Source organism: Borostomias antarcticus, assembly GCF_949987555.1.
Source record: "Borostomias antarcticus genome assembly, chromosome: 2".
Taxonomy (NCBI): Eukaryota; Metazoa; Chordata; class Actinopteri; order Stomiiformes; family Stomiidae; genus Borostomias; species Borostomias antarcticus.
In genome coordinates, this window is record NC_140235.1 from 36347193 (window position 1) to 36364071 (window position 16879).

Below are 16879 nucleotides of genomic sequence, written 5' to 3' on the forward strand. Positions count from 1 at the left end.
TATGGTAATCTCTCTGTTTGGAAAGAAAACATTTCTCCTAGTGCTGGCTGTTTTCTGAGACCAAAGTGATTCAACATTTGCTAGTAACAGACTTTTATGTGAATGGAGAGGGCATGGAATCTAGGATTTCAGTGGAGATAATATTCAAAGGAATTAATTACATCTTCATGCAGTATTCATTATATTATCCCACTGCCCGACAAGCACCGTTTTCCACCGTCGGCCTAATCCTCTCTTTGTCAAGTTGTGAAACTCTTCAACAGCCGACATTCTGTCAGCCGTGAGATAATACCACAGCCTGCTCATTACAGTAAAGTCAAACGCTCATCTGACCTCTCTAAATGGATATTTACTCTCAACTGAATGAACAGTCATCATCGTATGTGGAATTAGAGTTAGATGAAAAGCAAAAGAATCAGTAATCACCACTGATATTAAAGGTGAGATATATCTTATTGCATTAGAACAATCCTCTGTTCCATTGGCACAGATCATCAAATGTCTAATCACAGTGTTATGAAAAGGACTGGCGCTCTTGCTCAAAATGTCAGAACTTGAGAAATCAAATATTCATATAAAATAGAATCCAATAATCCTACAATTCTGCATTGACTGGTTCACATGACATAGGAGCTATTGGAGAGAGAGGGGGGGGCATTAGAGTCTTCATATAAAATAGAAAAATAACTAAAATCCAATAAAAAGAGGTGTGTCTTTGATCAGTGTAGTTGTAATATCTGGTATTGATTTGGCGTCACTGGGTCACATGACATGGGAGCTATTGAAAAAAAGATGAATTGTCATTTAATATACAGTATTCATATAAAATAGAAGAAAAACTACAATTCAAAAAAAGATGTGTGTCCTATTCATTCAATGTAGTAATAGCCTACAATTCGCCATTGATGTGGAGTCACGTGACACGGGAGCTATTAGAAAGAGAGAAAAAAAGATGAGTTAATAAAAATATTAAAATAAAAGAGTCACTGAAATTCTATAAAAAGAGGTGTGTCCTATTTGTCCAGTGCAATTAAGTATGACATAGTCATAACATATATTTAGGTATAGGCCTAATTGTTAACACTTTTACAATAGGTTACATTTGAAAAGGGTTTAAGCTACATTATTAATGGTCAGGTTTTTAACATTTATTATGTTAAATTAAAAACTGTACTGGGATAGATGCCAACATACACGTTGTTATAGGCTAAAGTTTTACCGGTTTATTGGATTATTTGTGTTTGAAGGTGCAAGGGGAACACATGATGTCTCAATACCTCTGTCTAGCTCTACTGCATTTTAACCCTGGGGTGTGTCGGCGTGAACAAGACCATTGGGCAAGACTGCCCCCGCCGTGGTGACTGATGAGCTGGATGGGCCAACAGGACTGATGAGCTGGATGGGCCAACAGGACTGATGAGCTGGATGGGCCAACAGGTTCTAATAGGCGCGGTCAAGTATCCACTGCTATATTAATAGGCGCGAGCGGTGAAGAGTTTAGTTTCACGCGATAAAAAGTAAATGGGAGATAGCTGACTACAATATGTTTACAACACAGGAAGAATAATATACGATACAGGTATTGTTTTCGACTCAACGATAACTATTTCCTCTGTGGACTTGAAAGAATTGCATTGAGAGCATTCCCGTAAGAAACTTTATCCGCAATAACTTTTTCAGAATTGTGTTTTTTATTATTTATTTTTTTATAATAGAACGATCCGTTGTCTTAATACTCAAAATGTAGGCTATTGTTCTGCTCTGGCTGAAGTGCTCAGAAAAAGTTTTTGTTGGTTTTCGTAGATTTCATTTGGGGGGTTAATACAATTTTTGACCATTTGTGCATTCATAGAGCTTTTTTTCAACCGTTCTGGACCTTATGGCTACAACATCCTGAAGAGAAACTGTACAAAGTAAGGAATGTTCTGAATACTTTTCTGAATCCATTCTCTTTGTTTTTTATCGCAGTCTTAGATCCAGACTTTAATCCTATTTCCTCCCTCCTCTCGCTCTCTCTCTCTCTCTCTCTCTCTCTCTCTCTCTCCCTCTCTAGAGTGCTCCATCGTTTGGAGGGCACCCCGGACCATGATGCACCAGCAGTCGGCTCTGCCAGGTAACCTGGCCATCAGGCTGTGTCTGAGTCAGAGCCAGCCCCTTTGTCACCTACTGGGTGTCTCCTCCTTGAAACCCATCTGTCCGCACACCCAGCTCAGAGAACCCCAGGATGCCAGTGCCAGCCTTCATCTTGGCCAGTGCTCCTCTTCATCATCCTCCTCGCCGGAGCGTTCGGCGAGCAGGAGCTGCGTCCGCAGGGACAGCGATAGCCACAAGAAGAAGCGAGTCGTCTTCGCCGACTTCAGGGGGCTATCTCTCACGGCCGTGCGTCTGTTTTTCCCAGAGGCCCCCTCCCCCGCCGACGACGCCATGTCCGCAGAGCCCGTCTCGCCCACCGGCACCCCGTTCACAGAGCCTCCACCGTCCGTCCGACCGCAGGCTCAGGGGCCATCGTCGGGGCCGCGCTACAGGCTGCGCCTGGCCTTCCCCCAACCCTCCGCGGACTTGAACACCTTCTACTCCCGTCTGCGGGAGGCGCATGTGCAGCTGCAGAGCTGCAGCGTGACGGAGCGCTCTCTGAGAGGCACCGTGCGCATCTGCGGCTTCGGCTTCGACAAGGCCGTGCACGTGCGAGTGAGCTTCGACTCCTGGAAGAGCCACGCGGACGTCCCCTGCTCCCGGCTGCTGCAGCCGCGCTACGGAGCCTCCGACTCGGACGAGCTGTTCTCCTTCGACGTGGCCCTGCCCCAGAGCCTGGATCCCAAGGAGTGCGTGGAGTTCTGCGTGTCCTACCGCCCCGGAAGCGGCGCCCCTCCGCTCTGGGACAATAACAAGGGACAGAACTACAGGGTGTGCGTGGAGCACGAGGCGGGCTCAGGCGGCGGCCCAGAAGCCCCCGTTTTTCTTCATCGCACCCTGACCTGCGCGCGCCAGCGGCCGCCATCTTGGCCCAGGTGCGGTAACCCCGGTCTGAGGAACCCCTACACCCCAGGGATGTTCTCCTACCAGAGGAGCTGGGATCGGCTGGAGAATCCGGCTCCTTTCTGTTAGAGGGGAGCTGACGGATCTTGATCGGTGTCAACTCTGTAGCATTGACATTATCAGCGTAGCCGAGCATAATGTGTCATGTGGAACCTGATGCTTTTAAAGGAGTATTTAGCATCATAAGCCCTGTTATGAGGTTATTTACAATCAATCTGGTCCATATAAATATGTTAACTAATTCTGCACTATTGAGATATAGTGCTCATTGCTCATGCCACAGCTAAGTACACAGTGGATCTATATGGGAATGTGTTGATATTGCTAAATACCAAACTACTCCTTTAAGTGGGTTTCGATTGAGCTCCTTCCAGTGCTGAACTGTGCCTAATTTAAATGTGAATGATTTTTGCATTCGTTTTTTTTTTTTTTTATCCTATAACATAGCCTTGTTGATATGACTTCAAGGCTATATGGAACCTAATTCAGACCATCTTGCCCATGTGTATATTTTGGAATATTGATTGCACACAACCTGTGACCTTTCTCTGTGAAAGAGCTGAGTGTTTTCTATAACTGCTATGCAGACACAGGCCACGTAAGCTTTCTTTGACATAAGGTGTGCCAAGAGCTTTTATTAAACATTTTTAAATAATCTGGTGTTCTCTCACATCCTCTTTCATAACTATGGTGTGGCAGATGCTTCAGGTTTCTGATTAACTAAAGCAGGGAGTGGAACTAAAAGATTGTTCAATTTGATATTTGCTCCAAGGTTATTGAAGCATGAACTTCCAAAGACTAAACTGATGCCAGTTTTTCCATATACAATGGAGCCCTAGTACTCTCAAATGAAGAGTCGGGTACTGTTACTAGTTTGAGGTCCTCATTAAGCAGAGCTCTGACATAACAGTTACAGTAGCTACAGTATTAGGCCAAAACTTATGTAAGTTGGAAGGGGGCTTACAATTTTTTTTGACGGTTTGTGCACTCTTGAGATATTAGTGCTCATTGCTCCTGTCACAGTAAAGCACACAATGGATCTGTATGGGCATATATTTACTTTGGCATGAGCACAGAAATCCACTGTGTACTTGTACTCAAGAGTGCACAGTTTGTCAAAATCTTGATGTGGACATATGTTCGCAAATAACCTTATAACAGGGCTTACAGTATAATGCTTAATACCAAACTACTCCTTTAAAGTATTCACTGTTCAACAAAAGAGCATTTTAGCAGCCGAGCTCAGCTACTGTAGGCGATCAAGTGAGTGCAGCTTACAAACAAAGGTACTTAGGTGCTCTTAGAACATGGGAATAGACACACTGAACAAAAGGTCCCAGGCATTCAAAAAGTATCCGGACTGAAGTTTTAAAAGATTTATTGTGGCACGGCTACATTTTTAAAAACATCAACATGTTTTGACCACGCATCTGATCTTCATCAGGACATAAAAAATACAACAAAAGGAGCTTTTGTGAGGGTTTTGTGATATTAGTCACGCATGTAGTCACTCTTCCTCTGAACATCATCTAGGGCAGGGCAATTTCTTCGGTAAGACTCCAATCTCCAATTTCCTGTCTTTTCCTGTATTACATCAGACATTCCTGACAGAGGTAGGTGCTGGGAGAAATTATACAGTATCTTATTGGCATGCCATTACTATGAACCTCTGGTTCAGGCACGCCCAACCATCCTTCTCCGTCTGTCTGCGGTTCACTTTCGCCAGGATGCATCGCCCCAGGCAACATGAGCATCATTGCACTTGCGATGGTTGGCACAGCAAGCAGTTGGTAACCATGGCAGCACCAGGGCCTGTGTTTACATGCAATGTGGAGTCATGGTGTCATGACCAGATGAGCTGTGGTGAGAATGGGTTGAGATCTTCTCTCTTTTTATTACTCACCATTTCCGTCTCCTCCAGGCTCTGCTATCCTCCTAGGATTAGGAGGCTTTTGTGAGTTGTACCAGCCAGCTAAATGAAGTCAGGCAAAACTTTTGTTCTTATGTATGTATCCTGTTTGTTTGTATGGTTATTGTCAAAGCATGAAAAAAAGCCAAGCCCCGTCCCGTCTCATATTTTCTTTTACTCGGACTCAGGTGGTTTGAGTTCTTGTATCATGAAAGATGGCTACATGTGACATCATGACATAATTGCTTGTGTACAACAATTGCTTGTGTAGTGTGACTGTTTGAAAAGGTTTCTCTTGCTTCACTCTTGTTTTCTCTGGATATATCATATTTCATTAATAATATTGTCTCAGTATTATTGACACTATATTGGATGGTTACCAACTGACCAACGTTCCCCGGCCTGCAATCCACTGGTAGATGCTGTGAAGTGCTCCAGCTCTACAACCATTTCTTACAAAACACCCTGCTCTAAGAATGAATAGATAGATAAATAGATAGATAGATAGAGAGATAGATAGATACTGTAGATAGATAGATAGATAGATAGATAGATAGATAGATAGATAGATAGATAGATAGATAGATAGATAGATAGATAGATAGATAGATAGATAGATAGATAGATAGATGGAACTCAATTCATAACACAGCAACAAGAGTCTGGGCCGATGTGATGCTGGCTCCGCCATCATACTGGTTCCAACCGACACACAAATAAAGTACTTCCACGCAATCTGTTCTCCCCAGAGCCTGTCTGAAATGCCGGATGTTGTCTGTTATATTCATGAGGCATTCTCTCAGGCATTCCTCCCCCCAGTGACATCCTAGCAAATACAATGGCAGGGAGATTCTGTTGCTGTGGGAACAGTGTCTCTTTGTCGCTGCCATTCTACAGAGTGACAGGAGGTAAGGGGAGATGGAGACCAGGCCTTTTGTCGGCGAGCACGAACACTTTTAAGACCCAGAGGCATTAGGAAGTGGACAAAACTGAGAGCTAGTCACGTTGTGTTCTGTAAAGGCTGAAGAGCGAGACCTTCTGGCTCCATCTTGGTGTCCTGTATGCCAGTATGAAAAACAAGCAGTTTATTTTAGCATTCACACCTGACCCCACCACCACACACACGCACACACACAAACACTTACACAAACACACACACATACACCAACTGAGATATCAGCACATTCCATTATCTTTGGAACATGGATCAATCCAACCTGGCTTCATCAGCGATATCTAGCTTTGGGCTGTGAGCTATTGGGCCATCGCTCAATGCTATCTGACTATAATAACAATGGCTGATTAGAGACTGTTGGAACGACTGATCATGATATTATTGAAGTGTGCTTATTGTCATCATGGGATGTGGTCCAGACAGTGTTTATGAGGTATCATACAGTATTACTGCAGTGTGCAATATACAGACAACAGCTCCCTCTAATGGGGATTTGGGTCAATTTCTTGCATTTCAGAGAAGAGCCCCATACAGTAGCACCTCCGATTCCCCTCCTCTTCCTCAGGGTCATCTAACAGAGTGAGACACAATTGTGAATTTCTAAACAAATGGAAGTTTATTGTCCAAAGATGCTGTAGACTTTTGAAGAGGCAGAGGAATAATTCAGTGTCTAGTGGTATAGTAGTAGGCTACATGGTATGATTGAGAGGTAGATTTACCAGGTAGGTACTAAAACAGAATGAACAACTTGGATGTTAGTTGCCGGGTTAAAATCAAAGTTAAATGAATTGCATGCAAGGACTAATGTATGCCATTTGTACATTCAGAAAGCTGATTAGGTTTCTTGTCTTTGAGTACGGAGCAGAGTAGTCTAGTGACTCAAGGTTCTCAAGAAGCCTTAACGACAGCGGTCGCTGGGCAAGTGCTGGTTCGCAGGGTTGTAGCCAGAACGCGCAAAACACTCGGCAGCCTTCCTGTCACACTTGCAGATGAACATCTCACACTTGTTATTACGTCCTGAAGGTGCGAGAGAGAAGAACAGAAATTAGAGGTCAGATAAAGAGAAGCATAAGAGTGTGCAGCAAGTGTTTCTGGTAGGCCATTTTGATGAGGTTCAGTAAGGTCAATTTGGAAATGATTTTTGGTGCAACTTACTCAAGCAGGTGACCTTCCTCGCTTTCTTGTCACATTTGTATTTGTAGACCTCAATGTAAGGGCTGTCAAGGAAGGGCTTGCAATAACCACTCTTCCTGGCATCATTGTAACACTTGTCATGTGCTTGACAGCACCTGTAGGACAATACAACCGTACTCATCACAGGTTGTACAGAACATTCACCTTGCTGTCTTACCGTTAAGGCATTCTACTTATTATGGTGTATATGCATAGAGGACTACATGTATTTCATGCTCAGCAACCCATGCCCCCTGACCTGTCCAGATCATCCACAGGCTTGCCAGAGCCTCCCACTCCACAGTAGCAGCCGTAGTCAACATAGTCCAAGACGGGCCAGCTATCAGGTACGCAGCACTTGATTATGTTTCTGAACTGCCACAGGGCCCTGGACTCAAGGAGAGCCTGGGATAAGCCTGAAATACACACACACACACACAAATGGATGGCTATAGCATCAAACACTGGAATGTAATTTATTTTGTAAGAATTTCTCAAAATCTAACATCAGAATGATGGTAAAATGGCCCAAGTAGACATCTAATGTGCTGATACTCACCAACAGAAAGGCTGAAAGCCACAAGGAAGACAGCTTGGAGGGTGTTCATATTGTCAAGCAGGGAGAGACCGAACTACTCAGCAATAACAGCGTGGCAGAGCCGTCTTTATACCCACTCTGTAACCTTGACCGGCACTGCCTTACTCTGTAACCTTGACCGGCTCTCCCCTTACTTTGTAGTTCTTCTTTTTTCTGTGAATTTTCGAATCTAAACATGGAATTGATAAGCTGGTCTCTCAACGCAATCGACACAATCTTTTCAACAAGAAACTCAGGACCGGGGGAACCTATGTGCCCAGACGGGACCTTTGCCGCGGGCTACTCCAGGGACGCGTTGGACAAGTGGCAGGTTCTGTGCCTTGCGCCCCTTTCCATAGAGGACATTGAATACATTTACCTATTTGCCTTAATGATAACAGGACATCTGCTCTTCGGACTGAGCTTTGCCCTGGTCTATCGAAGAATTGGGAAGACGGCAGTCACTCTAGCCCAAAGGGTGCACGTCATGCTAACGGAGCTGGGCAGAGCAGTGAGTAATCTACCTGTGGTGATTTCTGAACTGAACCGTAAGATCGATACCCTGCAAGGCGACGTGGCAGAGTTGAAGATCAGGCTCGATAAAGAGAAGCATTACAGAGAGGAATGACCATTGGAATCTGTTGTTCTTCTCCCTAACCCAAACATCTAATCTACTTTGGCTCCCACCCGGCCGTCAAGGCCGTTTCGCCCAAACTCCCCTGAAGATTCACAGGCTAAAGAGGCGCTGCACCGTCCCCCCTCCTCCCTGCCCTCCCCCTGTTGACTTTTGGTCTTGAGGATCGATGACGTCACCATAGCAACCTGCTGTTATCGCTTAGACATTCCGTCAGAGTACTCGGCCAGAGGCCTTCAGGCATACACATACACACACACACACATGGACTGAACTCACGGACTCAGAAACACACACACACAAACCACACCACACGCACCCACCCCTTCCCCAGCCCTCCTCCACCCCATCCCCTCCTTTCGCACCCCCCCCCCCTCTCTCATTACAGTACAGTGCTGTCAGGTTATTGGCCGCGCCGATTGTATGGCTGCATGTCGAGGCTGGCTGCCTGTATGGTAATTCCCTCCCCCCTCCCCTCCCCTGGTAACTGTAACTGCCTCGTACTGTATTTTGTAACTGCCTTGTAATGTATTTTGTATGTCGTAATTGCCTTGTATTTTGTATGTATTGCATTTTTGTATGTCGCTCTTTCTTCCTTTTTATGTGTTATTTGTATTGTAAAGCGCTTTGTGCATTCGTGCTGTGAAAGGCGCTATATAAATAAAACTTACTTACTTACTTACTTACTTACTAACACTCTAGCGCCACCAATGTGTCACAGTTGGAGGTGCGTTCATGCTGAACCGTATGCCCGATTTCCAAATTCCGGTGCCGTTGGATTCCTTGGATCAAGCCGAGTTCAACGGAACCCATTAAGTAATTTCTCCCAAATTGGATTGTCCACCACATTGGATTTTATGAAAAAGTCACAATAAAATTCAAGGGCCACAATTTTCTTAAAATCTTCACCAACATCAGTACAGATGATCTTCAGACCAAGCCCCACAAAAGTTATCACATAGATTTTAGATTTTGTTCCCCTGTGACAGCCAATCGAAATCGGTGGCAAAGCCACCAAACAGGAAGTGGGGTCACATATCAACGTTTTGAAGTAGCAAAACCACATTTGGCACACTCATTGCTGACGGTCCTGTGACCCCTGTCACCAAGTCTATGTTGACACCTCAAACTCTCCAGCGCCACCAATGTATCAAAGCTGGAGGTGTGTTTATGCTGAACCATATGCCCAATTATCAAAACTGCGGTAGGGATTTGAATGCGGCTATGGCGTGTTTCACTTGGTACCTTTGATGCGATGGTTGCACTTCCTGCTTGGCCCCCATATCGCTGCTTGCAGTTATATTATTGAAGTGTGCTTATTGTCATCATGGGATGTGGTCCAGACAGTGTTTATGAGGCATCATACAGTATTACTGCAGTGTGCAATATACAGACAACAGCTCCCTCTAATGGGGATTATTGGTTCAATTTCTTGCATTTCAGAGAAGAGCCCCATACAGTAGCACCTCTGATTCCCCTCCTCTTCCTCAGGGTCATCTAACAGAGTGAGACACAATTGTGAATTTCTGAACAAATGGAAGTTTATTGTCAAAAGACGCTGTATACTTTTGAAGAGGCAGAGGAATAATTCAATGTTTAGTATAGTAGTAGGCTACATGGTGTGATTGAGAGTAGATTTACCAGGTAGGGACTCAAACACGATGAACAACATGGATGTTACAGTACTTGCCGGGTGAAAATCAATCTGATTAGAGTAAAATAAATATATGCAAGGACTAATGTATGCCATTTGTACATTCAGAAAGCTGATTAGGTTTCTTGTCTTTGAGTACGGAGCAGAGTAGTCTCGTGACTCAAGGTTCCCAAGAAGCCTTAACGACAGCGGTCGCTGGGCAAGTGCTGGTTCTCAGGGTTGTAGCCAGAACGAGCGAAACACTCGGCAGCCTTCCTGTCACACTCGCAGATGAACATCTCACACTCGTCATTATTTTCTGAAGGTGCGAGAGAGAAGAACAAAAATTAGAGGTCAGATAAAGAGAAGCATAAGAGTGTGCAGCAAGTGTTTCTGGTAGGCCATTTTGATGAGGTTCAGTAAGGTCAATGATTTTTGGTGCAACTCACTTGTGCAGGTGACTTTCCTCGCTTTCTTGTCACATTTGTAGGCATAGATCTCAGTGTAAGGGTTGTCTACGATGGCCCAGCATGCATCATGCTGCTTGGCATCACTGAAACACTTGTCATGTACCTCACAGCACCTGTAGGACAATACAGCCGTACTCATCACAGGTTGTATAGAACATGCACCTTGCTGTCTTACCGTAACAATGTCAAAATGTATTCTACTTATGATGTATATGCATAGCCCCCAGACCTGTCCAGATCATCCACAGGGGTGCCAGAGCCCCCCTTTCCACAGTAGCAGCCGTAGTCAGTGTAGTCCAAGATGGGCCAGCTATCAGGCATGGTGCACAAGATTATCTGCCTGAACTGCCACAGGGCCCTGTAGTCAATGAGAGCCTGGGCTGAAATACACACACACACACACACACACACACACACACACACACACAAATGGATGGTTATAGCATCAAACACTCAAAGTTAAGTTAATCTGTAAACATTTGTCAAAATCTAAGCTCAAGAATGGTGGTTGAATGGCCCAAGTAGACATCTAATGTGCTGATACTCACCAACAGAAAGGCTGAAAGCCACAAGGAAGACAGCTTGGAGGGTGTTCATATTGTCAAGCAGGGAGAGACCGAACTACTCAGCAATAACAGCGTGGCAGAGCCGTCTTTATACCCACTCTGTAACCTTGACCGGCACTGTACTGTAGGTGTGATGCACACTGTACATACCGTTCTGTACAGGTACTGCGCTGAGGAGTATGTTCTGGAAACCATCCAGCATGTGCAAAAGCAGGTGGCAAATCCCACGCTTTTCATTATTATTATTGCTACAGTACATCTTCCATCAAGCTAGTCAGTCATGTATTCCATTCTGCATATCAATGTGAATTCTATACAGTCCAGTATGTTCCAAATTGTCTGGTGTGTTGTACTGCTGTGCAATGCGAAAAAACAAAAACAATAAAGAAGATATGTCAGATTCACCACTATGGCTTTAAATCTAAGTGGTCGTAGTAAATGTACCAAATAACAATGTCATGGTAGTATTTATTATGTATGTACTGTAATACTGTATCATACAATAATCCAATGCTGATATCACACACAATACATGTTGTATGTTGAGAAATATGTTAGGGTACACTATTCATGTTCAAACATGTAAGCCCATCCACTTGTTAACATTAGGAGTTTTTTATCTGCCCAAGGTCAATGTCCTTTTCACCCCAACATCCCCAAATGTCCCCTTTGCTTGGAGCAGTTCTAATTTTAGTTTGACATATGGGCCCTTCCCTTAGATACCAGTGACTTTATAAGCAGGAAATATACATGCAGTGTTTGCGCATGGGAGAATGGAGGCATGTATAACACATTCAACTCTGTATGTAGGCCATTGTATGCTGGCACCATACATGTAGTTAACACATTATACTTAAGGGAAAATACACATTGTGATTTGAACTGGATTTTAATAAAAAGCACAAGCTTAAATATTATCGTATTATTTGTCCACCCTATGCTGAATCATTTTACAACAATCTTATTGTTGACTACTGTTTGCAAACCAAATTGCCCCTTGAAGACAATAAAGACTATCCAATTCAAACTAATCCAAGAGCATATTCATTGATATCTATTATCTATCTATTTTTATTTAAAATGTATTTATGCAGGGAGGCACCGTGCACCTTGTCTATAGACAACGGACACTGCACTACAGTTGAACAGACACCTGACAACACTTGAACATGGAACACTATGCACAACTGTATACTTGAACGGGATTTAGTTGCACTGCCTACTGTACATCATGGACACAGACATGGTCATCCATGATCGGATGGGATAAGTAGATGAGAATGATACTGATAAGACTGCTAGACGACGGATAGTATAATAAATTGCCAGTTTAGGAGCCTTTAAATGTCTGAGTACCTACAGGACTGGAATGAGGAACTGATTAGCACTGATAAGATGCTCTAAGGACAAGTGATTACAAGAATTCCAAAATACCTGTATCCACTCTTGTTACACATGGCAAATAAACTTTCTATTATATTCTATTCTATTTAGACAAAGATCTATTTTACAAGGAAGTCAGTGTATAATCATATCCACTAGTTGTATTTGGAGTACACAATCAGTAATTGGCCATTTAGTCAATTATATTCCCGTCGCACCCCCCAGAACTGGAGATATGGTAATCGAACCGGGCGCCATAGATAATGAATGGGGGAATGTATTTTGCTTCAGTCCATGATCCATGTATTTTGCTTCAGTCCAATTGCGGTCAATGAACACGAATCAACTATGATGTCCGCCTCTTGACATTTGGTTGATTTTACTGACCGCTAGATCGACCAGAAGACGAACAATGCTAACGTTGCTTAGCATAAGTGAGTGTAGTAGGCTAGAATATAGAAAAAATTAGCATCACGACTAGCGGACAATTTCTGCTTGGCACATGCTGTAAGAAATCCAAAGATGTCCACCTCTTGACATTTGGTCAATTTTACTGACTGCTAGATTGACCAGAAGACAACCAATATCATGCAACAACTGCTTGGAAATATCCCGTGAGAGGGTGTGTGATCCTAATGAGCGGAAGAGACACATTATCATTCATAATTATCTATCAGTAATTGGCCATTTAGTTGGCGCTAATTACCTAATTTAAAAATTCAGCATGGTCTGCCCAGAACCCCTGCCAGTGTCCGTGCCAAATAAAAGCTGTCAGGCCGACTGTCTGAGGTCAATGGGAACAGACAGCTCAAGAGTAAAGGGATCTGCTACAGCAGTGCTTCAGCTAGCAGGCTGGCCGGTGCTCCTCAGGAGTAGGACGTTTCGATTTGACATAATTTTGACATCGAACCGTTGTCATTCGACACCTCCAATAAAAGGCTTTAATTGCACTCCTCTCTCAGAGATACTGTTATTTTATGTTAGACATACAGTACAATTATAAATACATGAGATGCACGTAAATACATAAAATACAGATGAAAACAAAATACAATATACAGAACGTACAAAGTTGCAATTCACTTAATGAAAGCAATTATAAACATCAGGAAACCAGGCCAGGTCAAGCCTGGCTTATGGGCGGTGCCAGCTTGTTTCTCTTAAGGACTGTTTAGTATTGGCCCTTAGAAGTAAATTTTAAGTAACATAGTTCTTAGATAAGCTAAGTGTAGGTAGACCTGAAAGCCCAATCGTAATACTATCAGAATGACTGTTAACATAGCACTTAACAGAATTAGGTAATACACAACTCATGACTCAAACTTTTCCTAAATGCTTTATTAAACAAACAGACACAGTAAAAGTAGAAATAAGTTGTAATTTTGCACGTGCTCTCAGGACTGACCAGTGGTTGTGACCATTTTGGAATGAAGAGAGGCATGCAATGTACATGTAAATATGCATGCAAACTACAACAACAATAAGAACGACCACAACAATAGGTATATACATATAGACAGTGTTGTTTTGACTATATCTGGTCAAAATCTTCAGGATTGGTTTGCTCTGTTGACAGGTCTTCATAGTCCTTGGAATCAATACACCACAAATGGAGTAAAAAGACATTTTGCCAATTGAGTATGCTGGGTTAGTACACATGTGTGTTTGTGTGTGAAAACTCTGTTAATAAAAAGTGGGGTTCCTGGCATATGAAACGTGGAATGTGTGTTTATATGGTGGCTAGTACCAACACGTGTGTTTATTTGTGTGTTAATAAAAGGTGGAGTTGATGGCATGTTAATCACCTAATGTTCCTCCTCAGCCACTCTGTTGTCATCGACACAAGAAACTAATATTGGTAAATGTAATGAATTAGTAGTGTGAGAAGTTGAGGTAATCCTAGAATTGGTTTGAGGCAATGGTTTCACTTACTGTCTTGTGGGCACCTCTCAGATATAGCTGTGATTTTGTGCTTGACTTCCATAGTAATGGGGGTGGGATTGGGCTGGAGAAAGAGTGTGAGAGAGAATAGCAAATGCAGAGACACAGTATATCATAAACCTGGCTACAGTCGACAAGAGCCAGAAGTTTATGTTACTAGAAGCCAATCGTAGGCAGCCTGCTGATCTGGTCTCCACAGACTTTGGAGACATTCCATGGGGATGTGTATTAAGCTATCAAACTACTCTCAGTCCACCTTCCTGCACTGAAGTCCAATCAAACCTCCGCGGGCACAACCCGTGGTATATTGGCCATATATACCACAGTCCTCGAGTGAGTTACATTATCGGGAAACATTTATGGGATAAATACCTACTATTTCAGTGCCTTAATATCGTTTAGTGAGCTCCGCCAATAAAGTTAGTTAAAAAAACTATCACATTACTATGGAGTTTGAAAGCGACGAACAATGAGCCTTAGCAACCAAACTAATAATCCTGACCTACATAGCTAGCCATGAAGGAAGTGTATCCTACCTTTGCTGTGCAACTGCGAGTTGCAAAACTGGTGAAGATAAACCAGGGTGGTAGCTACAGGACGGATAGAACAACTCAAAATTGACATTGAATGTTTCCATTTTTCTTGAGGAGAAACCATAACCAATAGTGATAGGTCGGTCGCGAACGATACGGCTCTATATGCCGGCTCTTTTAAGTGAACGAACTGAACACTGTACAGTAGGTAGCTGATAAATAGAAAGTTGTTAGTTGATAGATTTTTTTATTTTATTTATTTATTATTTGTTATTTATGTTATTTGACTGTTATGGATAGATCAGACAAAGACAAAACAATTTTTTTCCACTTATCTTCTAGTGTTATCTCTTGATGCAGATTGTTTTGGTTCTATTTGTCCAGGTTTTAAGACATCTCTACCTGCTTTTTCAGTTAAAGTGGAAAGTGGTGTCTCTTTAAAAAGCTACTGCTGTAAAGGAGGAGGCAGTATGTTCCCTCATAGAGCTGGGAAGTGTGTTCCGTTTGATTGAGTGTGTTCCGTTATATTGAGTGTGTTCCGTTTGATTGAGTGTGTTCTGTTTGATTGTGTTCCGTTTGATTGAGTGTGTTCCGTTTGATTGAGTGTGTTCCGTTTGATTGAGTGTGTTCCGTTTGATTGAGTGTGTTCCGTTTGATTGAGTGATTTGTATAAATAAAACGTTTAATAAACATGTGTAATAGTGTTTGATGTTTTCACATGTAATCTTTTTATACCAAACATGATGTAAAATGATGGTATTCTGGAAATGTTAAGGTTTAGTATAATTATATTGAATAACTTAAGTGATATAGGTCAAAACAGCGTTAAATTTGGCTTAAATATGAAAGGCACAATTGGTAAAATGAAGAGCCGTTTGGGAGCCGAAAGAGCCGGCTCTTATTGCTGAGCTGAGCCAAATGATCTGGCTCACTAAAAAGAGGCCGAATGCCCATCACTAATAACCAACAGACCGTTCCGCAATGGAACTAACGTTTTAAGGCACTGCTTGGAATGCGTCTTAGCCAATCACAATGCGCGGTAAGAACTAGCAGTTGTATAAAAAATCTTATAACATGGATAATGCTAAATTCCGAACCTGTCCTTGAAACACAGGGGTCCCACTTTAAGTTAAATGTCAAATTTCCCTAACTTTCAATGACAAAAAGCTGAATTTCCATGACCTGTAATGAACAGAAAACTGTTGACGAGCAGGAGGGTGATAAATGGGTGCTGAAAAATCAAGTAACCATAACAACCACTCACACAATATGGGAAGTGCATGAAATAACCCGATAAAGAAAAATACTGCAACAAAAATGACCAAATCCCCTGACTTTTCATGTCTGGATTAGACTCTTATAATTTCCATGATATTCTAGAAATTCCATGACCAGTGTGAACCCTGTAAGCAGTCAAGTGCAATGGGAGGGAAGCTTCTTGGGCTACTCACTCGCACAGTTGATGGATGGTCTTGTTTGCCTTGTCGCAGCTGTAGAAGTAGTGCTCGGTGAAAGGTGGTCCACAATCGGCCAGCACTCACTGTGCTGTGTGGCGTCTTTGTAACACTGGTCATGCACCTGGCAGCACCTGTACGAAAACATGGAAAACACAGACTGAGAGTAGCCTATCATACATGCATTACTGCTTGACTATACTGTGACAGTAGACAGGCTCTCACTGCCTATCCTTTGAGCCTTGGTTGTCCCCTGACCTGTCCAGATCATCCACACAGCTGCCCGATCCTCCCTCCCCACAGTAGCAGCCATAGACCAAGATGGGACAGCTTTCAGGCATGGTGCACAGCATCATATCTCTGGACTGCCAGAGACCTAGGACGAGTCTGAGCTGGAACACAAATAAATGCATTATGCATACACACACCATGCAGATATATTTTTAACTTGAATTAGAAATGACAAAAACAAGGCAATTAGCTTGCTACAAAAAAAGCTGCTTTTAATTGCGAAGTAGAGACTCGCCAACAGAGTGGTGTAAAGCCACATGGAATAAGAGGTGAAAGGCCACCAGAGATGTACACAGCTCCCTCTGCTAGACTCTTTATCTACTG

General features: G+C 42.9%; 3 protein-coding genes across 3 annotated transcripts; 1 reads left to right on the forward strand and 2 right to left on the reverse strand.

Moving 5' to 3' along the window:
- Nucleotides 1-2085: 2085 nt before the first annotated feature.
- On the forward strand, nucleotides 2086-3105 carry ppp1r3c2a (protein phosphatase 1 regulatory subunit 3C2, duplicate a; the record flags this gene model as incomplete). Its single annotated transcript, XM_084454908.1, has 1 exon — nucleotides 2086-3105. The coding sequence occupies one exon, from the start codon at nucleotides 2086-2088 to the stop codon at nucleotides 3103-3105; it is 1020 nt and encodes a 339-aa protein (XP_084311034.1).
- Nucleotides 3106-6798: 3693 nt separating this feature from the next.
- On the reverse strand, nucleotides 6799-9567 carry LOC311322800 (phospholipase A2-like; the record flags this gene model as incomplete). The annotated part of the gene is made up of 4 exons (XM_084454918.1): nucleotides 6799-6917; nucleotides 7056-7189; nucleotides 7333-7461; nucleotides 9530-9567. The coding sequence occupies 4 exons, from the start codon at nucleotides 9565-9567 to the stop codon at nucleotides 6799-6801; spliced, it is 420 nt and encodes a 139-aa protein (XP_084311044.1).
- A 550-nt stretch (nucleotides 9568-10117) lies between these two features.
- LOC311322811 (phospholipase A2, minor isoenzyme-like) lies at nucleotides 10118-16605 on the reverse strand (the record flags this gene model as incomplete). Its single annotated transcript, XM_084454929.1, has 5 exons — nucleotides 10118-10236; nucleotides 10367-10500; nucleotides 10617-10767; nucleotides 16352-16398; nucleotides 16523-16605. 5 exons carry the CDS (start codon nucleotides 16603-16605, stop codon nucleotides 10118-10120), a joined length of 534 nt encoding a protein of 177 aa, XP_084311055.1.
- Nucleotides 16606-16879: the final 274 nt, after the last annotated feature.